Genomic DNA, 15,606 nt, shown 5'->3' on the forward strand with positions numbered 1-15,606 from the left:
ATATGGATTTTTAGGTGGAAAATTGAAAGGGTTATGATTTTTTAAAGGTAAGGAGGAAAAAACGAAAGCGCAAAAACGGAAAAACCCTGAGTACTTAAGGGGTTAAACAGACATGAACAGTCCAACATCACCCTGTGTAATAGGGCCAGTGATCAACCTGTGATTGTTTGTCGGACACACATCCCCTCTTGTAATAGGGGAAATGCAGTTGACAAGTGATGGTCACATTGTTGAGCTTGCAATAGGCTCTGTAAACAACTAAACTCTGTAACATTGGCAATTGGCAACTCTGTGATTGGTTTACAAAGTGGCTTGAACCACTACAGATGTAACGGTTAGGGTGGATTTTGCTTGCTGCAGCCTCCTCCAGTATAAACATATAACAACTGCACCTTCCCGTTCACTACAGCGCAGTCCTGGGACTTCAGGCAGATCCTGCCAGAATATTGAAAATGCTCCAGAGGAATCAAATCCCTCCTTGGAAGCTCTGGAATGGAACTTCGGACATGTAAAGGGCACAACAAAATCCCATTGAAATCAGTGGGAGGCTGTGGCAAGGCAGAATCCATCTGGAGCATGAAGGACAAAATAAATGCACAATAGGTTAAACAAACAGGATAAACACAATAAACAGGATGTTAATGAACTTTCTACATTTGTATCTTGATAGCAATACACTGCTAATACCACTAGGATTCTTTTTAGGCAGATTGTGTTCAGGAACGTTGGTTGGAGAACTTCTTGGAGTTTCTCTATCTAAACTTCTGGGAATGTCTTCTAATGAAGATAGTTGTCTCTCTAAAAAGAAATATTACATCATTATTTTAGCTTAAAAGGGGTTGTCCCACAATGAAACCTATAATCAACTGTCTAATGAATGAATGAATGAATATATATATATATATATATATACATATATACACACACACACATATATATATATATATATATATATATATATATATATATACGCATGTGCATGCACATATATATATATATATATATATATACACACACACACAATATATATATATATATATATATATATATATATATATATATATATATATATATATATATATATATATATATATATTCTACTACTACTGTTTGCCTTGATGCTTAAATGGGCACTCTCAGATACAAAAGCTTTTGTTATGTTGTGAAGCATAAACCAATAGGTTTTGCCATTGCTTTCATTAGAAAATTTTCTGTATTTCATACTGAAAAAGCCAGTCAAATAACTGCCCCCCCCCCCCCCCTGCCTGCTTGGACACATACTAGTCCTGCTGTGTCCATGCATCATCACCTATGTCATGGACACACTTCCTTGAGTGACAGATGTGAGTGCAGGGCTCACAGCTGGAGGAAAAATCCTCCCACTGTCAGCTTGTGTCCCACTACTGTCAGTGAGGACAAGCTGGGAGTTGTAGTTTTGCTAATGCTAGGGGAGATGTGAGCAGACAGCATACTGAGGGAGGGGGCAGAGACCTGCACAGTGAGGCCACGTCCCCTCCATTTGAGAGGAATTCAGACTAGTGAGCTAAATTAAAAGTGTAATAAAAAAATAAATAAAGGTGCTAGACACAAAATAATTAGATGTACATGGTCAGGATTAGGTACTGAGTGATACATTTAAAAAAAATGTTTTTTGTTGGATCTGATGGGTACGCTTTAACTGTCTGCTCTGTTGTTTTTAGCCCAATGTCCTGTCTAGTGTACAGCCTGAAAAGGATTTCCTTTTCCTGTTGTACACTCTAGCTGGGAATTCGGTGAACTTTATCTTCCTCTCACTATAGCTTCTTGACTATAACCTGTCTCATGTAGGAGGGAGATAGAAGTGGCTAAATTCCCAGGTGGCGTGTAGAACTTGTTTTTTGCAGAACCATGTGTTCTTTTTAACAAGGTACCCTTCATTTCCATATAAAACTGTGGGAGAGTTTTATTTTTATGATGTTTACAGTGTGTTAAAACTGACGTTCTTTTTTAATTTTGCAATAAGCAAACAGAGATAAGAAATTTAGATAAGTATAATTTTACAACTTTAACCTCGTTTGCAAGACAGGTTGTACTTATCCTTACTTTTACTATATAATGTTCTGACCTCTATTAAAATTTCTTTTCTTGTTTACACCATTGACCGGTAGGATATATAAGTTGGACAATTCCCCAGAGATACTATATATGTTTAAAAAAAAATAAAATTGGAAAAATTTTTATTTGGAAAATGGGAAAAGGTGGAGATTAGAATTTTTATTTGTGACTTATGTTTTTTTCTAAGCCTCAATATAAATTTTTAGTCTGACAGGTAGAGATGAGCGAACTTACAGTAAATTCGATTCGTCATGAACTTCTTGGCTCGGCAGTTGATGACTTATCCTGCATAAATTAGTTCAGCTTTCAGGTGCTCCCGTGGGCTGGAAAAGGTGGATACAGTCCTAGGAGACTCTTTCCTAGGACTGTATCCACCTTTTCATGACGAATCGAATTTACTGTAAGTTCGCTCATCTCTAGTGACAGGTTGTCCTTTTCATTGGCGCAGTTTAGATTATAAAATGTATGATGAAGCTAGAAAAAAGTTATATGTAAGATACAGGAATGTGGACATGCAGTTCCAGGAGCCGGGCAGGTGAATTTTGCTGACATTTAGTCCTGTTCCAGGCTAATAGAGTCGGGCAGACAACCTGGCGGCGCATAGGGTGTATGGGGTGGGCTCCTGAGTTCAATGCAGTTCTATTGAACTCCATTGATCTGTATGAGAAATCTAAGAATTCCATCTAAAAGTCCCCTAAGAGACTAATAAAGTGCAAACAAAATAAAGTTTAATAAAACACGCATTAACCCCTTCCATATTAAAAGTTCACCCCCTCCTTTTTCCCCATACAAAAAACATGTAACCATAATAAAAATAAATGTATTTGGTATTGGCACATGCGTAATTGTAAAAAAAACACCAAACCACAGAACTGCATATTTTTATAACATCATATCAAGAAAAAAAGTGATTAAAAAAAAAAAAAAAAAAAAGTCCGCTCAATACCAAAATTGTACTGATAAAAACTGCAGATTACCATGTAAGTCAGACCACAAGGTGAATGGCGTTAAAAAAATAAAAAAATAATTGAATTTTTTTTTCAATTTCACCTCACAAAATTTTTTTTGTTTGTTTTGGAGCATAGGTTATGGAAAAATGAAAGGCGTCATTGCAAAGTACAATTGGTCCCGCAAATAACAAGCCCTCATATGGGTCTGTAGATGGATAAATAGGAGTTATGGCTATTATAGGGCGAGGAGGAAAGAACAAAAGTGCAAAAACTAAATAAACCAATGAAGACTTTTGAATACCATTTTTTTTTTTTTAGCAAACATAAGCAAAAACTAATAAATGACTTCAGAACACCACTTTGTGCAATATACTGTATATATGTGTGTGTGTGTGTTTATTTACAACTTTTTTCCCCCCTGAATGTACTAACCCATTATTTGTTTGTTTATTTCTTCTCATTTTAAATCCGTGTATCCTGTGGACTTCAGATTCGGTGGACTACAATAAACCACTTTTTTTGGTTTAATATTAATAAAATATTTAAAACGAGGGCTTGTGGGGGGGGGGGGGGAGCATTTTTGGGAATAAAAGCTTTTTAAACGTTTTATTTTTATTTACTTTACAGGCTTAGTAGTGGAAGTTGTCTTATAGACGGAATCCATTACTAAGCCGAGCTTAGCGTTAGCCACAAAAACAGCTAGCGCTAACCCCCAATTATTACCCCAGCACCCACCGCCACAGGGGTGCCAGTACCAACAGGCCCGGAGCATCAAAAAATGGCGCTCCTGGGCCTAGGTGGTAACAGACTGGCGTTATTTAGGCTGGGAGGGCCAGTAACAATGGTCCTTGCCCACACTGGTAACATCAGTCTGTTGCTGGTTGGTTGGTATCTGGCTGATACTGAAAATACAGGGAACCCTATGCGTTCTTTTCTTTATTATTTTATTTTTGAAAGAAAAAAAACAAAAAAACGCATAGGCTTCCCCCTATTTTCAGTATCAGCCAGATACCAACCAAGCAGCAACAGCCTGACTTTACCAGGGTGGGCGAGGACCATTGTTAGCCTGTTACCATCTAGGCCCAGGAGCGCCATTTTTGACACTCTGGGCCTGTTGGTACCGGCTCTTCCCAGTACCCCTGTGGTGGTGGGTACTGGGGTAATAATTGGGGGTTAGTGCCAGCTCTTTTAGGGGCTAACACTAAGCCCTGGCTTAGTAATGGATTCTATCTATAAGACGATTTCCACTACTAAGCCTGTAAAAGAAAAAAAAAAAAAAAACACTTTAAAAAAAAAATGTTATTCCAAAAAACACTTCCCACAAGCCCTCGTTATCCATTTTTTAATAATATTTAACAAAAAAAAGACGCTGGTCATCGAAGTAGTCCACCGGATCCGAAGAAGTCCTCTGCATACACAGATTTGAAATGATAAGAAAAAAACACAGAAATGTGTTTGTACGTTTATGGCCTCCTTCCTTTGGGAAAACGTCCATAAACCAGCGTTTCCAAACAAGGGGCCTCTAGCTATTGCTAAACTACAACCATCATCATTTGTAATTTAGCAAGAGCGAGCCTCCAGTTTAGCAACAGCTGGAGTCTCGCTGTTTCTAAACTACTATTCCTGTGATGGGAGTTTTGGTTAGCAACGGCTGGAGGCCCCCCCCCCCCGGTCATCTCCCGCAACCCGCCGCTTATCATCTTTCCTTTGCTGAAGAATAGGAAGCCAGGACCTAACCAGGTCATAAATGGAAGTAGTAGCATTAGCCAAGAATGAGAATAAGTCTGCATGAACAAATCCTGACTTAAACTGAACCCATATATTCATTACACTTCCCATGTAGTTTCAATAAGTGGTTGTATGTGGTAATGGGCAGGGTTATCAGGAGTCTCACTGTCTCTCCTACGCTAGCTTTACATTTAGGAAGCTCTGGGAGTAAAAATTCGGCCCGGAGTTTCCGAGTGTGGCCAGTGGCGACTGAATCAGTCAGGGCGAGGACCGCGCGAACATTGTCGTCCTCATAGACCAGTGTCTATGACAGTGTTTCCCAACCGGGACACCTGCAGCTTTTGCCAAACTACAACTCCCAGCATGGCGTGGATCCCATGTAAGGGTGCATATACAATATTTAAGAGCAATTAACCATAAGACTTCATTCACACTTGGTATAAAGATTTATCAAGTCGCTGGTATTAAAGGCAAGTATACAAGATATAAACGCTTATTCGGCCAATGGCTGTCTCTTCCACCTCCACCATAAACATACGCTCTAGAATCTGATTCTGTCAATGAGGAGAGGCAAATTAGTTCTGAAAAATCAGAATTAATTAATTGTTATTCTGAAGGATCAACATAAACCACTGATTCTGTTACCATCATATTTCCTTCTATAACCATGGATAGGTAATCTTTCGAGCAGGATATTTATGTAGCAGTACATGCTGGTCTGCCTGTGTCATATTACCTGGGATTAGCTCTTGCACAGCTTCCCTAGGACTTGAGATCCTGTCACTTGTGGTTTGTTCAGCAGTCAGTTGATGCTCCCTGAGGAAATGAGGCCCAAACTTAGGAGTTACCACAGCATAGCGGAGAAGCTCGTCATATTCATCCTGTCACAAAAGAGTCAGAACAATAGGAGCTGCTTAACCATGTAATGAAACCAGGAGATGGATGTAATTTCTAGGACAGGATTCTCCCTTCTTCAAGAACATGTTCACATTGAAAGTATACATTAGACAAGTAGACTACGGAGCCTTCTAACAAGCTGCAAAGATAGAAACCATGAATAGGGAATACACAAAAACACACTCATCTGATAAATGAAAGGGTTACTCAAGACAAATCCTCAAAAGAGCGAACATTTCAGACAAAAAAAAATTCAGAAGGGTCAGAAATCAATGTATGTACCCGTATATCCCCAATATATATGGCAAGGGGGGGTCACAAATGCGCTGGCGGGAGGTATATAATTATAAAGGTGCTTGGGGATCACAAATGCGCTGGCGGAGGGTATATTTTGATAGGGGTATATAATTATAAAGGTGCAGGCGGGGGTTAACACACACACACACATACATACACATATATATATATATATATATATACACACACATTATATATACATATACACACACACACTGCGGGGTATATATTTTTGCGCTGGGGGGCTAGGGGGTTATTTCTTTATAAATGCGCTGGGGGGCTAGATATATAGCGCTATATATCTTGCCCCCCACAGCGCTTTTAATATACATTGTCCATTTAAAAAATCCCTGCAGGGAGCCCTGATTGGCTCCTCGGTACGGGCCATTCAGAGCTCCCCGCGGGGAATTTAAATCTGAAAGTAAAATACATCGGTGATCGCAGGGTTGAGGACCATGCCGTCCGCTCCCCTGCTTAATAACTTCTGATCGGACCCGATGTGATCAATCCCTCAGCCCCTGTACTACTACACCCATCATGGAACAGTGTCTGATCCATGATGGGGGTTGTAGTACAAACACTAATGTAGTCCCCCCCCCCACCAACCGGCAGACTCCTGCAGCCGGGGAATTACTACTCCCATCTTGGAACAGACTTGTTTCCATGATGAGAGTAGTAGTAGTGCCACAACACTGTAGGAGTCTGCTGATGTGACCTCTTCTGAGCATGCTCAGTTGTAATTACGGATATTTTAAACCGGGGTGCAAACGGATGACATTAAAGGTTCATCCGTTTGCCATAGACTTCAATGTTCAAATTATGATGTCCGTGTTTTCTTCCGTTTTTTTCACGGAAGAAAAAATACTGCATGTGCCCATTTTTCTTCCGTGAAAAAAACTTAAATCAGTGCAAACGGGTGCACACAGATGTAAACGGATTTAAAAAAAAAATCCCATTGGCATGAATGGGATTTTTTAAAACAGTTTTTTTTAATCCGTTTGCAATCTGCAAAAACGGAGCTGAAACAGGGATAAAAAAAAAATAAAAAAAAATTCAACGGGGGCATACGGCCATGTGAATACACCCTTACCGACATAGAAAAATTGGCAAAGACAAATAATACAATAAATAATGAAAGTGGACTGACAGGTGATAAATTGGTTCAGGAAGATGTTTGTGCCACCCAATACGAAAGTTTGCTCCTTTGGTTTTAATCATTTTATTATATCCTTGTTATATTTTTTTTCACTTTTTTTGTGTAATATGCATTTGTCACTGTTCACATGACAGTGTTTCTCTGCCTATAAAATGATCACTACATGTGGGAGGAGACGCACACACCTGGCCGGAAGAAGCATCGGCTGACGTGAAACTAGTTGCCACTCCCTCTGTGTGCCCCTGCGTCCTGAGAGCGGCTGCTCTCCCTCCCCGCACCTTGGAATTGCCGTTCTCCTATTTCTGCTGCTCCATCTGCTTTATGGAATAAAGACAATACTTTTGAGATCCACAATGCGGTGAGTGCGATTTTTTTCACCTTTCTACTGCCATTGAAAGTTCTTTGCACCTTGTTAGCACATGCTATGCTGAAGCCGCACCTCCCTTCATCCCATTCCTTAGCAGCAGGTGTCCTATCAGACTTCCTCCATTGGAGCTCACACACACACTCAGCAGTGCCTGGTAGTTTTTCGTTTTTCTGTTAGATTTGTAAATTACTTCTATTAAAAAAAATATTTACCCTTCCAGTAATTTTTAGCAGCTGTATGCTACAGAGGAAAAATATTTTCTTTTTGAATTTTTTTTTTGTCTTGTCCACAGTGCTCTCTGCTGACACCTGATGCCTGCATTAGGAACTGTCCAGAACAGGAGAAAAGCCCCATTGCAAACCTCTCCTGCTCTGGACAGTTGCTCACATGGGCATCAGTTGTCAGCAGAGAGCACTGTGGACAAGACAAAAATTCAAAAAGAAAAGAATTTCCTCTGTAGTATTCAGCCGCTTAAAAGTAGTGGAAGGATTAAGATTTTTTTTTAATAGAAGTAATTTACAAATCCGTTTAACTTTCTGGCACCAGTTGATTTAAAAATAAATGTTTTCCCCCGAAGTACCCCTATAAATATTTCAGTACATAAATTTACTTTGATCCAGAAAAAAGAATCTATATTTTTAAAACTTGATTTGCCTCTATACAGTCTTGGGTTAATTTAAGCAGAACAAATTAAAAGGTACATTTCAGTGAGGACTGTAGGGACTATCCTAGGTGGTCAACAAACACAGGAATCAGTGGCTAATAATCGTTCAGAACTGGAGCCTCCTATGTGGTGGACGGGGTCCCTAGTATGGGGGGGGGGGGGCAGGCATGTGAATTTACCTTTAGAGTATGTTTACACCTACTGTATACTGTGGGAGTTTAGCTCGGTAGAGAAGGACAAGCAGCAGTAAGCAGCACTCTGAGACAGAGACACAGTTTAAATTCAGGGCGTCTCCTGCTCTCTTTTCAAACACAAAGTACAACTGTATTCACCTTGGTATAAAAATTACTACTGTCCAGCACTAACAATGTAGTTTGCCCTCTCTATACAAGTGGCTTACTACTGCCCACCCATGAAAACTTAAAATACGTAACCTTACACACTGGCATTTTTCCCCATGGAGGTCAGCACTTCAGGTCCAGTACCTCTCCAGGCAACATGAATGCCAGCTGTAGTTGATAACTTGTCTCCAGCCCCTGTATTGCTCTGAGCTATTCTTAAAACCTGAAGCGGCCCAGGAAGTGGAATGAATGTCCCCACTACCAACCTGCCTTTCATTCTATGAAACCCAAACATAGGACTTACCAAAGTCACTAGCAGATATGGTCTGCTAGAGACTTAACTCTTTACTGGATTTCTCCATAGCTCACCCAGCTTTCCTCTAGATATCAGCCTTCTGGAACCTGGTTGCTATATATGACAGCTACCTAACGATCCCCGACCACCATTCCTGTCACTGCCTCACAATGCACAGCATATTGTATATGGTGTCTATCTTTTTTATTAATATTGATTTACACACCATTCAACCTGCAGCATATACAGTATGCGTGGACATACTCTAAGGGTAAGTTCACACACTTCGGAAAATTTTCAGGGTTTCTGCACTAAAACAAACAAATGTATTTAAAATCAGTACCAGGTCTGTTGCAGCAAATCTGCAGCATGTGAACATCGCCTAAAAGAGACAATCTGTAGCAGCTTTGGGCAGGGCACTGAAGCCACAGCCATGGGAGGGGAATTGGCAGGAGTGCTGTGATGAACAGCTGAGGGAGAGCAATGCATTCTGGAAATTGCAGTAATGTGCAGCTGCTTAACCAGAGATACATATCCACAAAACCAATCATTTTAGCCAGGGAACCGCCTGTAATGGCAGACATCCGTGATCGCGCTGATATCCGCCAATAACCCCTCAGATGCCATGATCAATACAGATGATGGCATCTGCAGCAATGCGAGCGTTTAAATGGATTATTTTCTTAAAGTTTGATTTTTTTTTTTTTTAAGTACAATAATAGAAAAGCATGTAACCATGGGTATTTTAATGACCCACAGAATAAAAAGTCATTTTTACTGTAAAGTGTACAATGTAAAAAACAAAACCTTCCAAAATTTGCTAAATTGCGGTTTTCTTTTCAATTGCCCCACATAAATAATTTTTTTTGGTTGTGCCGTACATTTTATGGTAAACTTAGTGATGTCTTTACAAAGTACGATTGATCACGCAAAAAAGAAGCCCTCACATGGGTCTGTGGATGGAAATTATTTTTGTAGGAGAAAAAAAAAAAATGCAAAAATAAAATGGGCTTGGTCCTTAAGGGGTTAAGAAATGGGGCAGCCTGGTAAACAATGGCAGAACCTGTCGGAAAACACCTTCATGATCAGGCCTTAAAGGGGTACTCCGCTGGAAATTTTTTACATTTAAATTTTTTTTTTTAAATTTATTATTTTTTTTTTTAAGTCAAGTGGTGCCAGGAAGTTAAACAGATTTGTAAATGACTTCTATTAAAAATCTTAATCCTTTCAGTACTTATGAGCTTCTGAAGTTAAGGTTGTTCTTTTCTGTCTAAGTCCTCTCTGATGACACCTGTCTCGAGAAACGCCCAGTTTAGAAGCAAATCCCCACAGCAAACCTCTTCGAAACTGGGCGTTTCCCCAAGACAGGTGTCATCAGAGAGCACTTAGACAGAAAAGAACAACCTTAACTTCAGAAGCTCAAAAGTACTGAAAGGATTAAGATTTTTTAATAGAAGTAATTTACAAATCTGTTTAACTTTCTGGAGCCAGTTGATGTATATAAAATTTTTTTTTCCTGGAATACCCCTTTAATCCTTCCAGTACTTTTCAGCTGATACATACAGTCATGGACATAAATGTTGGCACCCCTGGACTTTTTCAATAAAATTAAGTATTTCTCACAGAAAAAGATTACAGTAACACATGTTTTGCTATACACATGTTTATTCCCTTTGTGTGTATTGGAACTAATAGTATAAAAAAGGAGGAAGTCCTGCTAGGCAAGGTAAGAGTAAAAGATATTATGGTCAAAAATTTGAAAGAAGAGAAAGAGAAAACGTGTCTAAATAAATGTCATTATTTTATGCTATTTTAGAGGCAGGGCCCTTGTCGCAGACTGGTCACTAGATAAAATGTTTACAATGGTATAAAACACTAAAAATATAAAACGGTGATATTGCACTTCAACAATTGGACAATGAAAGTGGGGCAATGGGACTGCTACAGTCTTCCTGAACCTCCACCATTGAAAAAGGGGACGCAGCTCCCCGAAATGCGTCTGATGTTAAGACAACCCTGCACATCATCTGAGACAATCGTTACCGAATTGCCGGTCCCCACTTACGCTCTCACCTGCTCCCCGTTCCGTCGGGGTAGAGAGGATACCTCCAGCGCTGCCATACGCTGCTTCCCAGCCATCATCTCCGACCGCCAGCACCGGATCATATCACCCCTCCTACATTTCTCCTGTGCCACCAGGACAGAGGGATGTGCATCCGGATCGCAAGCACAGCCGCACTCACCTGACTGTGCACACTGTAGCTGGTAAGAGGCACAAAGTGCCTGAACTGTATAGCGATTGCCCTCTTGCATTCAGTACCCATGCCGCCGGGGTAGAGGGGGCATCGCCTGTATCTCTGCACCTAAAAACATTTATAGTGGGCCCCAATCTGGGAGGCTCCAGCGCTACTGAAAATTGCCCTATTGGATTATTAACTTTTTTGCCATGCACTTTCATCTGGATTAATCCCGGCTCCTATAATATGACTTTACAGTATAACTAAACAGATACTGTTTGCACTGTCCCATTGCCCCACTTTCATTGTCTCATTGTTGAAGTGCAATATCACCGTTTATATTTTTAGTATTTTATACCATTGTAAACATTTTATCTAGTGACCAGTCTGCAACAAGGGCCCTGCCGCAGACCTAACATCATTTTCTAAATAAAGGTCATTATTTTATGCTATTTTAGACACGTTTTCTTTCTAATTTTGACCATATATCTCTTACCTAGCCTAGCAGGACTGCCTCCCTTTTTATTATATTATTACTCTTTATTGGCACATGGGTATGTGCAACGCAGTATCCTCGGTATAGGTTTTCCCTCTTTTTTACGTTGAGCTCCCACATTTTTTTTGTGTATTGGAACTATACCAAATAAGGGAGGAAAAAAAAAAAAGCTAATTGGACATAATCTCACACCAAAAATTGGCTGGACAAAGTTATTGGCACCCTTAACTTAAAGGGGTATTCCAGGAATTATTTGACTATGCTGCAGGGGCTGTACAATTAGTGTAGTTCATAATATAAATGTCTGTACCTGTGTGTGTTTCTCACAATTCTTAAGTGATTTTCATCCCAATATTTATTTTTCACAGCATACAAAATGACTGTCTCAGATTTTTCCCAGGTTACAGTGTGGCGAGACCTGACTCACTAGTCAGCTGATGACAGGGAGCCTGTCTGCTTCAATGGGTGGAGGGATCACTTGGTGGGAGAGAGAGAGATCAATCTGCAACTAATGCAACAGCTGTAGGCACCCTGATTGAAAACCACAGGTTTTTTGAATGTATGAAGCTCATTTATGTTTCAATGGGTGGGGTGGCTGATGTGTGGGAGGGAGGAAAATGGAATTATGGGATTTGTAGGCAAAAAGAGAAAACTGAAACAGGAAATACCAGTTCACGAAAAGCAATTCACAGTATTATGGTAATCTCACAACATAGCCATTTAGCCCCAAGACAAGCGCAGACCCTTCCTAAGCATGTCCATTACTGTCTGCCAGGTACGTACTAAAAATCACCTTATGGTGGAGAGCCCCTTTAATATTTGGTTGCACACCCTTTAGAAAAAATAACTGAAATTAGTCACTTCCTATAACCATCAATAAGCTTCTTACACCTCTCAGCTGGAATGTTGGACAGCTCTTCCTTTGCACACTGCTCCAGGTCTCTCTTATTGGAAGGGCCCCTTTTCTCAACAGCAATTTTAAGATCTCTCCACAGGTGTTCAATGGGATTTAGATCTGGACTCATTGCTGCCACTTCAGAACTCTCCAGCGCTTTGTTACCATCCATTTCTGGGTGCTTTTTGACGTATGTTTGGAAGACCCAAGATCTCGGACGCAAACCCAGCTTTCTGACACTGGGCTGTACAGTGCGACCCAAAATCCGTTGGTAATACTCAGATTTCATGATGCCTTGTACACATTCAAGGCACCCAGTGCCAGAGGCAGCAAAACAACCCCAAAACATCATTGAACCACCACCATATTACCCTGTAGGTACTGTGTTCTTTTCTTTATAGGCCTCATTCTGTTTTTGGTAAACAGTAGAATGATGTGCTTTACCAAAAAGCTCCATCTTGGTCTCATCTGTCCACAAGATGTTTTTCCAGTAGGATTTTGGCTTACTCAAGTTCATTTTGGCAAAATGTAGTCTTGCTTTTTTATGTCTCGGTGTCCGCAGTGGGGTCCTCCTGGGTCTTCTGCCATAGCGTTTCATTTCATTTGAATGTTGACTGATAGTTCGCGCTGACACTGATTATATCTTTGGAATATGTTCAAATTGTGCTTATCTACCATCTGGACTATCCTGCGTTGACACCTTTCATAAATTTTTCTCTTCTGTTCATGCCCAGGGAGATTAGCTACAGTGCCATGGGTTGCAAACTTCTTGATAATGTTGCGCACTGTGGACAAAGGCAAATCTAGATCTCTGGAGATGGACTTGTAACCTTAATATTTTTCCACAATTTTGGTTCTCAAGTCCTCAGACAGTTCTCTTCTCCTTTCTGTTGTCTTTGCTTAGTGTGGCACACACAGAAACACAATGCAAAGACTTATTGAACTTCTCTCATTTTTATCTGCTTTCAGGTGTGATTTTTATATTACCCACACCTGTTACTCATCCCAGGTGAGTTTAAAGGAGCATCACATGCTTGAAACAATCTTATTTACCCACAATTTTGAAAGGGTGCCAATAATTTAGTTCGGCCCATTTTTGGAGTTTGGTGTGCTTTTTTAATCTCCCTTTTCTGGTTTAGTTCCAATACACAAAAAAGGGAATAAACGTGTGTGTGTATAGCAAAACATGTGTTACTGCAATCCTTTTCTGAGAGAAATACTTCCTTTTCTTGAAAAATTTCAGGGGTGCCAACATTTATGGCCATGACTGTACTACAGAGGAAGTTATTTTCTTTTTGAACTTCCTTTCTGCCTGACCACAGTGCTCTCTGATGACACCTCTGTCGATTTTAGGAACTGTCCAGAGCAGGAGAGGTTTGCTATGGGGATTTGCTCCTACTCTGGACAGTTTCTGACATGGACAGAGATGTCATCAGAGAGCACTGTGGTCAGGCAGAAAGGAAGTTCAAAAAGAAAAGAACTTCATGTGGAGCATACAGCAGCTGATAAGTACTGGAAGGATTAAGATTTTTAAATATAAGTAATTTACAAATCTGTTTAACTTTCTGGCACCACTTGATTTGTAAAAAATAAAAAAGTTTTCCAGTGGAGTACCCCTTTAAAAGGTGTATACCAGTTTTTTTTTCTTCAAACTTTGAGCCCATGATGCCACGTTATAATATTGTGTAATTTGCTTCTATTACCTCCGTGCGTCTCTTTGTTCCATTTTCGTGCACAGGATCCACATCCGAAAGTGCTATAGTGCAAGTCTTTATTTTACTTGTCCCTGACCTTTCCTAGCATTCCATGAGGCCAGAGACAATATGTCATAAGTCACATAGGGTGAAATTTATCAAAACCTGTGTTAGAGGAAAATGGGTGCAGTTGCCCATAGCAACCAGATAATAGTCTCCAGAGGAGTGTGGCTATACTGCAGTGTGTGGGTGGGTGGGTAGCAAGGTGGAAGGGATTTACTGTAGTAATGCTATCCACACAACCACTGCAGCATAGCCGCGCCGTCTGAAGACCATGTGACCTAGGACATATTGTCCCTGGTAACATTGAATGCTGGGAAAGTTCAGAGACAACAGTAGAAGAAGTAGACTTGCCCTACAGCTCATTTGGGTGTGCACGGAGATAATAAAAGCAAATTACACAGTATTAGGGGTTCAGCCCTTAGTAACCCCACTGATCTTGAGAATGGGCGTTGCGAGTCTCCTATCTGAACTGAGCGAGTGTCATTGTCTATAGGACTGCAGAAGATAACGGGAAGATCATTGACCACTCACCCAGCAATCACACACCTTCTGTGCGCGGATCCACCAGTCCTGCCTCCGGCTCCAATAGTAGACAAAATGAAAATTATGTCCAGCACCAGGATGTGGATAAAAACGGGTTTCTTTATTTAATGAAGGAAGCCAGCTACATACATGAAATCTCTGACGCGTTTCACGCTTTCGCGCTTAGTCATAGAGTGGCATATAATACATAAGAACACATATATATACTAAAATTCCTCCTCACCAATTGGTGATAACACTGATGGAGGTAAAATGTGAAACGAATCCGGTGTGTTCGAAAACATGCACCGGATTCTCAAAAATACGTTGTATTGAGAGTAAGGTGTGGATAATATTCAAGACATTAGCGAAACTGCAACAAGTGTGTGTATATATATATATATATATATATATATATATATACATATATACACACACTGGTTATAAAAGTACAAAAAATTGGAAATAACAATTTAGAAAAAAACGCAAAAAAAAAACGCATATGTCTGAATATGGTTCACACTATCCAATACCATATGTAAGAAGGGACCATTATCAAAACAAACTAATTATATATATTACAATAAGTTCCTCTTTTTTGCCGAACACCCAACTAAAATATTAATATGACATAATTAGGTCCAGTCTATGATTTAGACCTGTTGGGTGTCTGGTATTCAGAACGAACATCCAGTAAGTCTCTCTGTTAAGCAATTTTCTACGGAGATCTCCTCCCCTAATGTTATGTTTAACCTTTTCGATGCCCATAACTACAAGAGATGCATCGTCCCCTCTATGAATATCTCTAAAATATTTGCTCAACGCTGAGATGTTAAATTTGTCAGTACGGACATCGGAAATGTGTCTCCTAATTCTTTCTTTTAAATGGTTGCTCGTACAACCGACATAT

The 15,606-nt window shown here is 40.0% G+C and overlaps 1 protein-coding gene across 3 annotated transcripts in view; it reads right to left on the minus strand.

Annotated features, from left to right (window-relative positions):
• The window catches only part of POC5 (POC5 centriolar protein), a 76,644-nt gene that overhangs the window by 39,509 nt on the left and 21,529 nt on the right, over positions 1–15,606 (minus strand). For all 3 annotated transcript variants that reach the window (XM_056540299.1, XM_056540307.1, XM_056540317.1), the window contains 2 exons: positions 5,509–5,653; positions 688–798 (listed from right to left, as the gene is read on the minus strand). In XM_056540299.1, coding sequence (XP_056396274.1) covers positions 688–798; positions 5,509–5,653 — 256 coding nt within the window. The remainder of the gene's footprint in view (positions 1–687; positions 799–5,508; positions 5,654–15,606) is intronic.

Source organism: Hyla sarda, chromosome 1 (assembly GCF_029499605.1).
Source record: "Hyla sarda isolate aHylSar1 chromosome 1, aHylSar1.hap1, whole genome shotgun sequence".
NCBI classification, from domain to species: domain Eukaryota; kingdom Metazoa; phylum Chordata; class Amphibia; order Anura; family Hylidae; genus Hyla; species Hyla sarda.